The sequence below is a fragment of the Argopecten irradians genome, chromosome 1 (assembly GCF_041381155.1).
Source record: "Argopecten irradians isolate NY chromosome 1, Ai_NY, whole genome shotgun sequence".
Lineage (NCBI taxonomy): Eukaryota > Metazoa > Mollusca > Bivalvia > Pectinida > Pectinidae > Argopecten > Argopecten irradians.
In genome coordinates this window covers 44,227,458-44,240,760 of record NC_091134.1, presented here as the reverse complement: position 1 = coordinate 44,240,760, position 13,303 = coordinate 44,227,458, and the positions used below count along the sequence as shown (strand labels likewise).

The 13,303-nt window shown below is 35.2% G+C and overlaps 1 protein-coding gene across 6 annotated transcripts in view; it reads left to right on the top strand.

Moving 5' to 3' along the window:
* LOC138329324 (gamma-tubulin complex component 2-like) overlaps positions 1-13,303 on the top strand; it is a 35,690-nt gene that overhangs the window by 10,555 nt on the left and 11,832 nt on the right. For 3 of the 6 annotated variants that reach the window (XM_069276235.1, XM_069276243.1, XM_069276252.1), the window contains exons 16-26: positions 73-115; positions 1,194-1,265; positions 1,625-1,799; positions 2,513-2,663; positions 3,754-3,933; positions 4,472-4,545; positions 5,546-5,578; positions 6,718-6,818; positions 7,180-7,250; positions 10,682-10,702; positions 12,535-12,709. In XM_069276235.1, the coding sequence (XP_069132336.1) occupies positions 73-115; positions 1,194-1,265; positions 1,625-1,799; positions 2,513-2,663; positions 3,754-3,933; positions 4,472-4,545; positions 5,546-5,578; positions 6,718-6,818; positions 7,180-7,250; positions 10,682-10,702; positions 12,535-12,709 (1,096 nt within the window). The remainder of the gene's footprint in view (positions 1-72; positions 116-1,193; positions 1,266-1,624; positions 1,800-2,512; positions 2,664-3,753; positions 3,934-4,471; positions 4,546-5,545; positions 5,579-6,717; positions 6,819-7,179; positions 7,251-10,681; positions 10,703-12,534; positions 12,710-13,303) is intronic. The other 3 variants (XM_069276269.1, XM_069276260.1, XM_069276278.1) reach the window with 3 other exon arrangements.

The window sequence follows — 13,303 nt, the reverse complement described above, 5'->3', positions numbered from 1 at the left end:
ATGTATCAGTACTAGATTATGTTGGTGGTGTGTGGTGTTTCGTGTGTAACTGTTATAACATTTAATTTACAGAGATTCTAAAGGCCAGGAGTTGTGTTTGTACCTCACCCAGTCAGTAAGTATTGATTGACAAAATATAGGTTACAGTGACCTGCTTTTAATAATCTTAAGAACTTAAGAATTACCATTGATAAGAAATGTATAACCGTTTGCATCTGTTTTTCTGTCTCATTGATTAACTTTGTTCCAATAACCAATAGGGTTTCATATAAACCTTTTAAATATCTCATGAATGCATGGCTGCTTGTGTAAATAAATGAATGTGTTGACTTTTAAGTGATTTTTGTGGGTGAAAATATTTGTGGTAAGTGTATATGACACAACACTTCCAATAAGGTAGGACATTAAATTTTCAGGTTTGAATATATTTATGGTTTAATAGTAACACCAAAAATCAAACATTTCTGCTTACGAACAACTCAAGTTATATAATATTAATTTGTTGACACTTTTTAGATGTTAAAGGGACAATTCACTCAGGCTAATTCTTTTACATAAGCAAGAATCAAAATATGGCATAAATGTATTGTTCTACATTTCTTATGAAACATATAACATAAAATATTGACAAATTCCAAGTCATTGTTTAGTATTTTAATTAATATCGTTGAAATATCAAATCGTTGATCAATACGATTAAGTAGGTACACTATGGACGCTGTACCCATACCGGAGCCAAAGTCACACACGTTAAACAAATAAACTACATAACCACTGAGAAGGTGATAAAATGATTTTTTAGGCAAGACAATTCATCTAATAAGGTAAACACACTACTCTCAGAGCGATTTGAGCAGTTCTAGACAAAAGTTGCATTACTCTATGAGCAAGGGACAGGGTTCGGCATACAAGAAGTTCGACCACAATGTGTAATGGCGGACACCGAGCGAGTTTGAACATCTACACACATGTCACAACCATGGGCTTTTCAGGCATATTACAGTAAAATCGACTGATCTAACTTCCATTAGAACTGGATTTTTCCCGATATATGTACAAATTCTTAGACTGAATTGTCCCTTTAAGCGAGTGATACATGCCCTTCATATTTCAAATGTTGATTAAGAAAATTACATCTTATGTTGATTCGGGAAATGAGAAAAGTTTTTTTTTTGTCAATTTCACCTTGACAGGCATGTGTTCCATACTTTGAAATTCTGGAGAAGTGGATCTATAAAGGAATCATCTCTGATCCTTACTCAGAGGTAAAATAGTCGACTTAGTTAATATAATGTCTGTTTTTCTTTTACATTTTTTACCCTGATATGTTAAGTTATTGAAGATTCATTAATGAAAGATATTGTTAAGACGGGTACAATTTACTTGTCCATTTAACATGTTATTGTGATGTCGTTGAACTGGTGCTAAAATGGTATTGTCAACTAATTGCTAACTAATGTTCTAGCTAGTTAGCACAATGCAAGCCTTTTGCTGATTAACAAAAAACATCATAAACAGTTGAAATAGAGACATCTTGTCTGTACCAAAACTATTGATATCAGTCTGTTGTAAGGAATCACCACTAATAGGTGTCTGTATAGTATATTTCTAACGCTGATTACAGTTCCTGGTGGAGGAGAATGAGACAATACAGAAGGAGAAACTCCAGGAGGACTACAATGATGCATACTGGGAACAGCACTACACTATCTGTAGGGAGAGGATCCCTGTCTTCCTGGAGCAGGTCGCAGACAAGATTCTCAACACTGGAAAATACCTCAATGTCATACGGCTGTGTGGTGAGTACTGGAAAAATATCTCAATGTGATACGGCTGTGTGGTGAGTACTGGATAAATATCTCCACATGATACGGCTGTGTTGTGAGTACTGGACAATATCTCAATGTGATGGCTTTGTGGTGAGTACTGGACAATATCTCAATAAGATACGACTGTGTGGTGAGTACTGGATAAATATCTCAACACGATATGGCTGTGTGGTGAGTACTGGACAATATCTCAATGTTATATGGCTGTGTGGTGAGCACTGGATAAATATCTCAATGTTATATGGCTGTGTGGTGAGAATTGGACAATATTTCAATGTTATATGGCTGTGTGGTGAGTACTGGATAAATATCTCAATGTTATATGGCTGTGTGGTGAGAATTGGACAATATCTCGATGTGATACAACTGTGTGGTGAGTACTGGATAAATATCTGAATGAGATATGACTGCGTGGTGAATTCCAGCCAATATCTTAATGTGATAAATTTGTGTGGTGAGTACCAGCAAATATTTCAATTTGGTTATAGCTGTGTATTAAGTCTCATTGTGATATGACTATGTGGCATGTGATGACTAGTGGCAAATATCCCAATCAATGTGATATGGTTATGTGGACAGTACTAGCAAATAAAGTAACATGGCCACTTTTTCTATGCTTACGGAAAGATCCATTTCCTTTACATCTCTGTAACAAATGTAGAATTCCTTCCTTTTTTATCCAGGTCGAGATATAAAGTGTCCCATTGCTGAGGAGATTTTGTATACACTGAAGGATCGACGCTATACTGAGCAGATAGAAGGGGCCTACAACTATGCCAGTAAAGTCCTCCTAGAGCTACTAATGGAGGAAAAGCAACTAATGGCTAGAATCAGGTCAGTATCTCCAGATAGGCTAGAATCAGGCCAGTAGCTTTGCATGGGTAGTAGTTCATGTTACTGGTAACATGTAATTTTTTACATGAATTGTTGTGGTAAGTCAGCTTTCAATTAAGGAATGATTTTTATTGTTTGTTGTTTACTGGTGTGTAAACTGCATTTCTTTTGTGCAAATATTTCAACATGACACGCTAACACTCGTCATTTAAAATATCTGTACAAAAAAAATGCAGTTTACACACCAGTAAACAACAAAAAAATAAAAATCATTCCTTATATTTACATTTCGAATTAAGTGTTCCAATAAAATAAAACTCAATGTTATATGATTGTTGGAACAGCCGGTCAATTGATGAAATCCCGGAACAGCTGGCTTCAATATGGCGGGAAATGTTGTCAAATTCAGAGAGTACACAAAATATAGTTACACGTTAACTTTATCTTTTTTCATCCCATTTACACAAATATATAATCTTAGATTTACATTACATTCATACATGCAATATATAGAAGATTTTTCATACATATACAATAGGCCTAATCAGATGCGCATTCACTCTACTTGCGGAAGTCAGTGTTCCGGTGTATGTATTCTTGCGCGGAACCACTACGTTTACGCAATTGTAAACAATTTCGCAGTTTGTAAGGTTATATAATAAAGAGAAAACGGAAATGTAAATATTCTGTGATAATTTTCTTGTTGTGCAGCTATAGTGAGTTTCACATGTCAAAATCCTTTATACTTGTTGATATTTTTATATGTGGATATATAATCAGAGATAAATAAAGGCAAAATAATCCTATTATGCCATGAAAATATTTCACTTTTGTAGTACTATCGTCACATTAAATATTGTTGCAATACTTGTAAAAGGAAATTTGTCCAGTATTGGCAGGTGATATTCAAGTGTTGACATTCTGTGTTTCTCAACAGCTGACATTGGTTTCTACAGTGATTGTAAGTAAAGTTTGGGTATGAGCTATGAATAGAAGGAAAGTTTGGGTTTGAACAATAAATAGAAGGGAGAAAATACAGGATTTTGAGAGAAGTTAATTTGTATGTTTAGACAGTTTTCTGTTTTTGTAGATCCATGAAGCACTACTTCCTGTTAGACAAGGGAGACTTCATTGTCCAGTTTATGGATATGACAGAAGAAGAGATGAAACAGGATATAGATAAGATTATGCCAACTCGCCTGGAAACTTTACTGGAGCTTGCTCTACGCACCAGTACAGCTAATGTAGACCCATTCAAAGATGACCTCAGGTATTGTAGATATGGACAAAGGTGGTTTCTTATCAGTTCACAGCAGAATTATGTATTAGAACACAGTACTTACCCACAGAACCGATATACTTTTTGTGTCACCTACAAAATGCAGGCAACATACATCAGATTTATTGTTGGTTGTGGTATCTGCAGAGATTCTCCATAATTTTTAGATCCATAGGTCAAAGGTCAAGGTCTCTTAGTAATTATATACTGTGCGTTCCATTTGCAGATTTGTACCAGTTGTATCGATACAAATCTGTTATATCTCAAATGGAACACGCTTTACCAGCAGATCTGTACCAGTACAAGTGGTTCGTTTTCAGAAGCATACCGCTTGGATCCAAGATGGCAGACTCGCAAATGCAATGTTCGGATAAATATTGTTTCCATGTGATAAACTCAAATAGCAATCCACTTCAATGAATTCCTTTTGATGTTGTTGATTTGTTTGAGTAAATCTGGATTTCTGTTGTCATGAATCAGAGACACTAGTAACATGAATAGCAATAACATATAAATATTTGATTTACAGAGTGGAACTGCTGCCCTTTGACCTGATAACCCAACTTTTTAAGATCCTTACTATAGACACAAAACTGGAGAAAGGTAAGCATCACTTGTAATTAAGTGATATAGATACAAAATTCTCACGCCAAGACATATAAGATACATAACACAACTGGTCTTTGTAGCTGTCGCCTAAAAAATGAACCAACAAATGTAACAAAAAATCCCTAATCACTGGCATTGTAAAACGTATATAGTACTTAAACAAAATTAAGATATCTCGGCTTCAGTAAACATTATCAACAATTTTGAAGCTATGATTATAAAGAAACACCATGTTTATTAAACAATAAATGGTACCATAAAAAATCTGCAGAGATTGGTTACCCAGGTTTTGTAGTTGAGGGAAATCTGAGGTTTTGGAGGGGGCGATACAGCCAGCAATTCAATGACACTGACAATCCACTGGTGTGGAGCCAACAGTAGAATATCAGGACACCTTAACCACTCCATCATTGCCACTCCTAACAGTCGTTTAAATTCAGTGTCCAGGGTACCCAGCCATTAAATTCATTCCCATAACTCACTACTCTGATGAAGATGAACATATGTTAATTGATCATGTATAATTGTAATTAGGAAGCACCATGGCTAGCATTACATTATGTCTTGCTGTTCAGACATAATTTGAGAAGTTGCTTTTAAAATTTGGCAAATATGCTCCAAAAAAAAAGAAGAAGAGAAAAAAAAAGATATTTCAGGAGGAAAAAAAATCAGCTAGTTTCGATCTCATTTCTTACAAAAAATCCCCATGCTGTAATTCTCTTAAGCATCTATATCTTGGACTACTACCATTTTCTAACTGGATTAAACTTTATGAAACTATACCTACTCATTCTATTTTGACATTTGAATGCAAATTCATATACATTCGTGTCTTTTGTATTCCACTTCAGAATGAAATATGACATAGCATGCATTATGTGAATTTATATGCAGATTATCCCCCCATTTTAGTATCAATTCACAATATCACTTAGTCAGGGCTAGGGGATAGATTGTGATCACAACCCATACTGATTAACTATTACAATTGCAGAATTCATAGGTAACTTAACCAAAGAAACTGAAGGTAATCTTTTCATTCATGTAATAATCCTCACTCGAACACTGGTTTTCTGGTTAACTAACTTATTTTAAAATGTCAACACTGATGCATGAAAAGAAAAAAATGTTATTATATCTTAACAAATTGATACAAGTTGATCTGGTACAGTTTCACTGGTATATTTTTACAAGGCACTTATTCAGGACTGGATCTTGATCTATAGAATATTGATTATTCCAATATTTCTAGATCTGTAATGACCAATTTATTACAGTTCATTGATATCAGAGTAAATTTTGTATATAAGTCTCACAATATTCTTGCATGTTTCAGTTTTTTGTTCAACTAAAAACTTAATTGCTGTTACATTTCCCATGTTCAGAGAACTTCACTTCATACAGATGTACTTATCCAGAGGACATTTTGTCGGGCATTGTTCCTTGATCCATTTGTTGTCTTTGATTGCTAAAAGTATGACTTCAAAAGTGGTTCTTCTCCTGAAAATTAGGACATTTTCTGCAGTTTTATGGCACTTAAAAAAGTAATACAATGTGATCCAAGTGAGATGGTAGCAATATTTCTAAAGCTGACATAAACATGCGTTAAAAATGCATCAGTTTGAGTTTAGTGGTTAAAACTCACATGATGATTCAATGAAGATATAGGGGGGGGGGAGATGATCATATTCTATGCAATGTCGTGTATATTTTTTTTAAATTACCAAAGTTTGTGTTTGATTTACAAATACATAATTATAACATCTACTTCAATTAAACCACTGTAAGGGGTCACTTTGGGGGCATTTCTCATACTGCTGCATAAATGCAGATGAAAAAAGTATGGGTCATGATTGTTTTGCTGAAAATGAGAAAGGCTTGATATTGATATGTGAACTAGTGTCTTATGATAACCCTATTTAACTATATTACTATCAGCAGATGAATCCAACTCGAGCTCAACTCGATTAGCACTCTTCTAAGAAGAGAAGTCTTCTCAGATCTTTCAACCTGTAGATGGAAGAGCTTCCAGAAGTAGAAGAGCTACAATCAAGTGAACGGAAGTTATATTCTCAAAGTAGAAGAGGGCAAATCAAGTTAGGTTCAGAGTACTGTTACCTACATTTATGATAAGACACTGGTATAATAAATGTGTCTGTGTTACAGATTACCGAGTGGACCCTACAGATCTACACTTGTCAGGACTGGAGTCCTTCTCCTTCGACTATGTCGTCAAATGGCCAGTGTCGTTGGTCGTCAACAGAAAGGTAGGTCCCCACACCTAGGTTATGACGATGCTCAGACTGTTTTATTCTGTAATTTCTAGGAACAGAACATGGAGTCTGGTAATTATAATTATATATAAGGTTACAAATTGCTATGCTTTGGATCATATATTCTGATTTTAAGTCCTGACCATTTATTCTAATTATTAGACCCTCACCATAGTTTTCAGTTAGTTTTCAGACTATATCCGTGTACATTTCCTAATTTTAAAGCCTTGTCAATATATTGCAATTGCTGGGTCCAAAATATGATTCTACTATTAAACGTGAAAATGTATTTCACTCCAATTTTCCCCCTAAGCATGTATTATTTTTAGGCTCTTACCCTGTATGTTTGTTTCAGGCACTTACCAGATACCAGATGCTGTTCCGTCACTTGTTTTACTGTAAACATGTGGAAAGGCAGCTCTGCAGGTAAGAACAATATTATTCCCGTATGTGTCAGATAAAACAGAAGCAACACTCTGCACCAACACAGCTTACTTTCATAACAGCGCCCTGTTAGTGTCATGATTATGCACATAAAACCACACTATACTGTTGATATCCTGCATATTGTAGGATATAGGCTATTACAATTTATCTGAGCTGTTGTATTTACCAGTTATTAGCCCACCATCATCAGATGGTGGGCTATTCAAATCGCTTTTTGTTCGTGGTCCGTCGTCCGTCCTTCGGTCCGTCCATCCGTCCGTCCGTCCGTCCGTCCTTCCGTCCGTTAACATTTCTTGTTACCGCTATTTCTCAGAAAGGGCTGAAGGGATCTTTCTCAAATTTCATATGTAGGTTCCCCTAGGGCCCTAGTTGTGCATATTGCATTTTAGGACCGATCGGATAACAAGATGGCCGCCAGGCCGCCATCTTGGATTTTGGTAGGTAAAGTTTGTTACCGCTATTTATCAGAAAGTACTGAAGGGATCTATCTCAAATTTCACATGTAAGTTTCCCTAGGGCCCTAGTTGTGCATATTGCATTTTGGGACCGAACGGTCAACAAGATGGCCGCCAGGCCGCCATCTTGGATTTTGATATTTAAAGATTGTTACCGCTATTTCTCAGAAAGTACTGAAGGGATCTCTCTCAAATTTCACATGTAGGTTTCCCTAGGGCCCTAGTTGTGCATATTGCATTTTGGGACGGATCGGTCAACAAGATGGCCGCAAGGCTGCCATCTTGGATTTTGATAGGTAAAGTTTGTTACCGCTATTTCTCAGAAAGTACTGAAGGGATTTCTCTCAAATTTCACATGTAGGTTTCCCTAGGGCCCTAATTGTGCATATTGCATTTTGGGACGGATCGGTCAACAAGATGGCCGCAAGGCAGCCATCTTTGATTTTGATAGGTAAAGTTTGTTACTGCTATTTCTCAGAAAGTACTGAAGGGATCTCTCTCAAATTTCACATGTAGGTTTCCCTAGGGCCCTAATTGTGCATATTGCATTTTGGGACGGATCGGTCAACAAGATGGCCGCAAGGCCGCCATCTTGGATTTTGATAGGTAAAGTTTGTTACCGCTATTTCTCAGAAAGTACTGAAGGGATATGTCTCAAATTTCATGTGCAGGTTCCCTTAGGTCCCTAGTTATGCATGTCACATTTTGGGACCGATTGGTCAACAAGATGGCTGACAGGCCACCATTTTGAATTTTGATAATTGAAGTTTGTTAACGCTTAGATAGTACTGAAGTGATCGGTCTCAAATTTTATATGTAGGTTCTCCTAGGACCTGCATATTGCATTTTGGGACCGATCGGTCAACAAGATGGCCAACTGCAGGTAGCCATCTTGGATTTTGATAATTGAAGTTTGTTAGTGCTATATATCTCAGAAAGTACTGAAAAGATCTTTCTCAAATTTCATATGTAGTAAAAGTTTGAAAGCAGAGAAAAGATCCCTCTTTCTATTGTCAGACGTAGATCATTCTTTGGTGGGCGCCAAGATCCCTCTGGGATCTCTTGTTTTCCTGAATGTTTTGATTCCCTTGTAAATGCTAGGCTTATCTCCAATGTGTAAACCCCACTAAAAGTGTAATTCCTATATAGATAAAATGTATATATGTGTTACCCATATATATATGAACTAGATATATAATTATATAATTCCCACATATAACTCTTCAACATATTGAATTCCCATATATAAACTCCACAAGATATACATTATTCCTAATATTAGTCATTTATATCTGTAACTCTCATATATAAGCTCCAAAAGATATGTATATGATTTCAATATATATATCTCCATAAGCTATGACCAGAGATTGTGTTTTGGTGGTACAACTTTGAGATAACAAGGTTCAATTGCACATTTGTAACTCTATTATTATATACCGGGGTAGTAGATTGCCAGGTACCCTTGTACTGTCTGTATAATCAGAAGTCAGCTAGACTAGATATCTGCATGTATCTTAATACAAGTAGCTGATTTGCTTGTAGATTTTAGTTAATATTTATCTGTATCTTCCCATGTCATACCTACATGTACAAGTTGGTAACAACAGCAATGTACATTCCATCTGGAAAAACAACAGCCTTGATCACTATAATTACTCAATTAGATTTCAGTCATCACTTAGACTAAATTACAGAAATTTCTTGCATGATTGAAAATTGAAATTTAGGAAATGATCATTGCAATAGAGTCACTTCGACACATTCATACTTAATATGATTGATTTTAGAGGTATTTGTATATAATTATAAGAAATTATGTCAGTGTACTATATGTATAAGTGGTGTACAATTGGCGACAGCTACCAATATATGATATTGGTAGACATACCAAAATATATGGAGAGACTTAATTATCAGCCAACAGTACCAATTTTAACAAGTAAACTGTAGGTATTAGTTAGTACCTCTACCACCCATAAGGGTTGACTATTTACTATGTGTTGTGTAGAATACAACAGAGTACCTCTACCACCCATAAGGGTTGATTATTTACTGTGTGTTGTATAGAATACAACATAGTACCTCTACCACCCATAAGGGTTGACTATTGACTGTGTTGTGTGTAGAATACAACAGAGTACCTCTACCACCCGTAAGGGTTGACTATTTACTGTGTGTTGTATAGAATACAACATAGTACCTCTACCACCCATAAGGGTTGACTATTTACTATGTGTTGTGTAGAATACAACAGAGTACCTCTACCACCCATAAGGGTTGACTATTTACTGTGTGTTGTGTAGAATACAACAGAGTACCTCTACCACCCATAAGGGTTGACTATTTACTATGTGTTGTGTAGAATACAACAGAGTACCTCTACCACCCATAAGGGTTGACTATTTACTATGTGTTGTGTAGAATACTACAGAGTACCTCTACCACCCATAAGGGTTGACTATTTACTGTGTGTTGTGTAGAATACAACAGAGTACCTCTACCACCCATAAAAGTTGACTATTTACTGTGTGTTGTGTAGAATACAACAGAGTACCTCTACCACCCATAAGGGTTGACTATTTACTATGTGTTGTGTAGAATACAACAGAGTACCTCTACCACCCATAAGGGTTGACTATTTACTGTGTGTTGTGTAGAATACAACAGAGTACCTCTACCACCCATAAGGGTTGACTATTTACTATGTGTTGTGTAGAATACAACAGAGTACCTCTACCACCCATAAGGGTTGACTATTTACTATGTGTTGTGTAGAATACAACAGAGGACCTCTACCACCCATAAGGGTTGACTATTTACTGTGTGTTGTGTAGAATACAACAGAGTACCTCTACCACCCATAAGGGTTGACTATTTACTATGTGTTGTGTAGAATACAACAGAGTACCTCTACCACCCATAAGGGTTGACTATTTACTGTGTGTTGTGTAGAATACAACAGATTACAAAACTGTAAGTATACATCATATTTTATATGTTACTGATATAAATCTCTTCTGTAACATTAATCATGTACCTTGTTATATTATTTAGCCTATGTACATGTAATTTCTCATATGCTCAGCTAAGGGTTGGCTCAGAAATCTCCTGTATCTCTGATTAGCATGTAACATAACTTTTAGGTTACCAAGATAAAAAAATATGTTCTGAAGTATAGATAACCTAGAAATAATTATACTGTTTATGATAATTGTAGAATAATTTCAGGGGATTGTCCAGCTTTTGGCCAAAAAGCTGTGTTTTATATAATTTATCACAAGATACAGGAGGTTTGATCTAATACTGGGTCTCTGAGCATCTGACCATTTTCAGAAGGCTATGTATGTTATATGTAACATGTTATTTCTCTATTGATACAGTGATACATAATACTATGTATTAAAGCAATGTTATTCTAGCTTGCATCTTTTGTATAAAAGTCAAAATACTACATGTAGCTAGGATAATCTATCTTTATTATTAATATCTCCTAGCTATCTATTACAGCCTCAATCGGTAGTGCCTTTAAATACGACCGTATGATGGGTTTAGTACATCACAATTATATTCTGTATCTGTTTTGGACTTCAGCATTACAGAATTTCATTTGTTTTCTTCAACTGGTAATAATTAAAATCTTTTCATTTAAACCAACAATTTTGTATCTTAGTGCATACTTGGTAATTGGTTTTCTTTGAAATCATATGAATAGCCTTTAAAAAACTGCTATCTAGTTTCTAAAGGTCACAAATGTCTGCCATTCATTTTTGTGTCTCTCGGACACAATCTAATAGTTCATATCACAACATATTTATGTCCAATCTGGCTTGTACTTTAGGAAACGGTACTGCCATCATACATTACTACATGTGATGTACTTATCCCTACAAAACGGTTTGAACTTCTATTCTATTTTCAAATTCATTAGCTATTGAATTAGTTACTGCTAATTACGTTTCAGATTTACTGCTAAATTCCTTTCAGATTTACTCAACTATATTAGCAGATATGTACAGATTTTTTAATTTCAGAATACAGCAAAATACATCAATTATACTATTATGTATATTTCATACTAGTAATATGTATGATTTAGTATGATATTTAAATCAAATTACAAAACTTCGTTTCACTTTCATTTGTATGCATGGTATGCAAAATTTAGCTTCAAAATGCTACTTCTACTTAACCTATGACTTGATTTCAACTAAATCTGTTCTGTTTTATATTTATAATTGGGTATGAGAGGAGGAGACCGTGTTTTTGGGTCACTTTGATCACATCTCTTTATTTAATTTTCAAATTTTTTGTTTGTGTTCTTAAACTGCAAAACAATAAATTTGAAGGAAGTAATGAGTAAATTGAGTATGTTTTAAAATGTGTACATAATATAGGATATTTCTGTTTAAAAATGAATATCAAAATTCTGATAACTGTTCCATGACATATATATGCATTTTCTTGATATAATACTATCTTAATTGTGGGCTATATCATAAAAGAAAGAGGTTTCTGAAATATATTGGCAGCTACCCAGGTCCATCATGTTGCACTCTTTAGTGTTCTGTTTAATTTTGTGTGGAAACAGGAACAGTTATGTCTTACAAATATTTTTATACCATCATATTATTGAAGGAGCATGTAGAGTATTGATATTTCTATAAGGTATTTTAGCTGACTTCATATTTGCTTATGTCTAAATTGTGAAAAGCTGTGTCAGGGTTCTTGTCATTTATATTTATCTGGGTACATCATTAAGTTTGTATTGGTATGTGTATAATTCAGTTGCTTGTATTATTTGCCAGTGTATGGATTGGTAATAAAGCGGCCAAGATGTACTCCCTCCACTCAGCACGATGGTATTCTGCTGCCTTTGCTCTGCGACAGCGCATGCTCAACTTTGTCCAAAACTTTGAGTATTACATGATGTTTGAAGTCGTGGAACACAACTGGCACATTTTCCAAACAAACATGGAATCGGTATGTACAAAAGATTTAAATTATTTTGTGAATCCATTTATTCAAGGTGTTCAAATGAGATCACTGCAAAAGAACGCTAAATATGATTAAGCTTTATTGAATTGAATATAATATTGAGAGAAACAGAATAGGAAGAAATCTGTTATCATATATCAAAATGAATTCATCAAATGTTAATATGGCTTTTGTACCGAATTATCCTATGAACAAGCTAAATGGTTTATGATATGCAATAGTGTAGAACAGAGCTCATGTAAATGATAAATGTAATAAAAACACCCTGTTTTTAGCCCACCATCATCAGATGGTGGGCTATTCAAATCGCCCTGCGTCCGTCGTCCGTCCGTAAACAATGCTTGTTATCACTATTTCTTAAAAACTGCTGCAGGGATTTTGTTCAAACTTCACATGGAGGGTCCCCTTGGTCCATATTTGTGCCATACAGATTTTGAGGCTGATCGGAAAAACAAGATGGCCGCCAGGCAGCCATCTTTGATTTTGGCAGTTGAAGTTTGTTATCGATATTTCTTGAGAACTACTGAAGGGATTTTGTTCAAACTTCACATGGAGGTTACCCTTGGTCCCTAGTTGTGC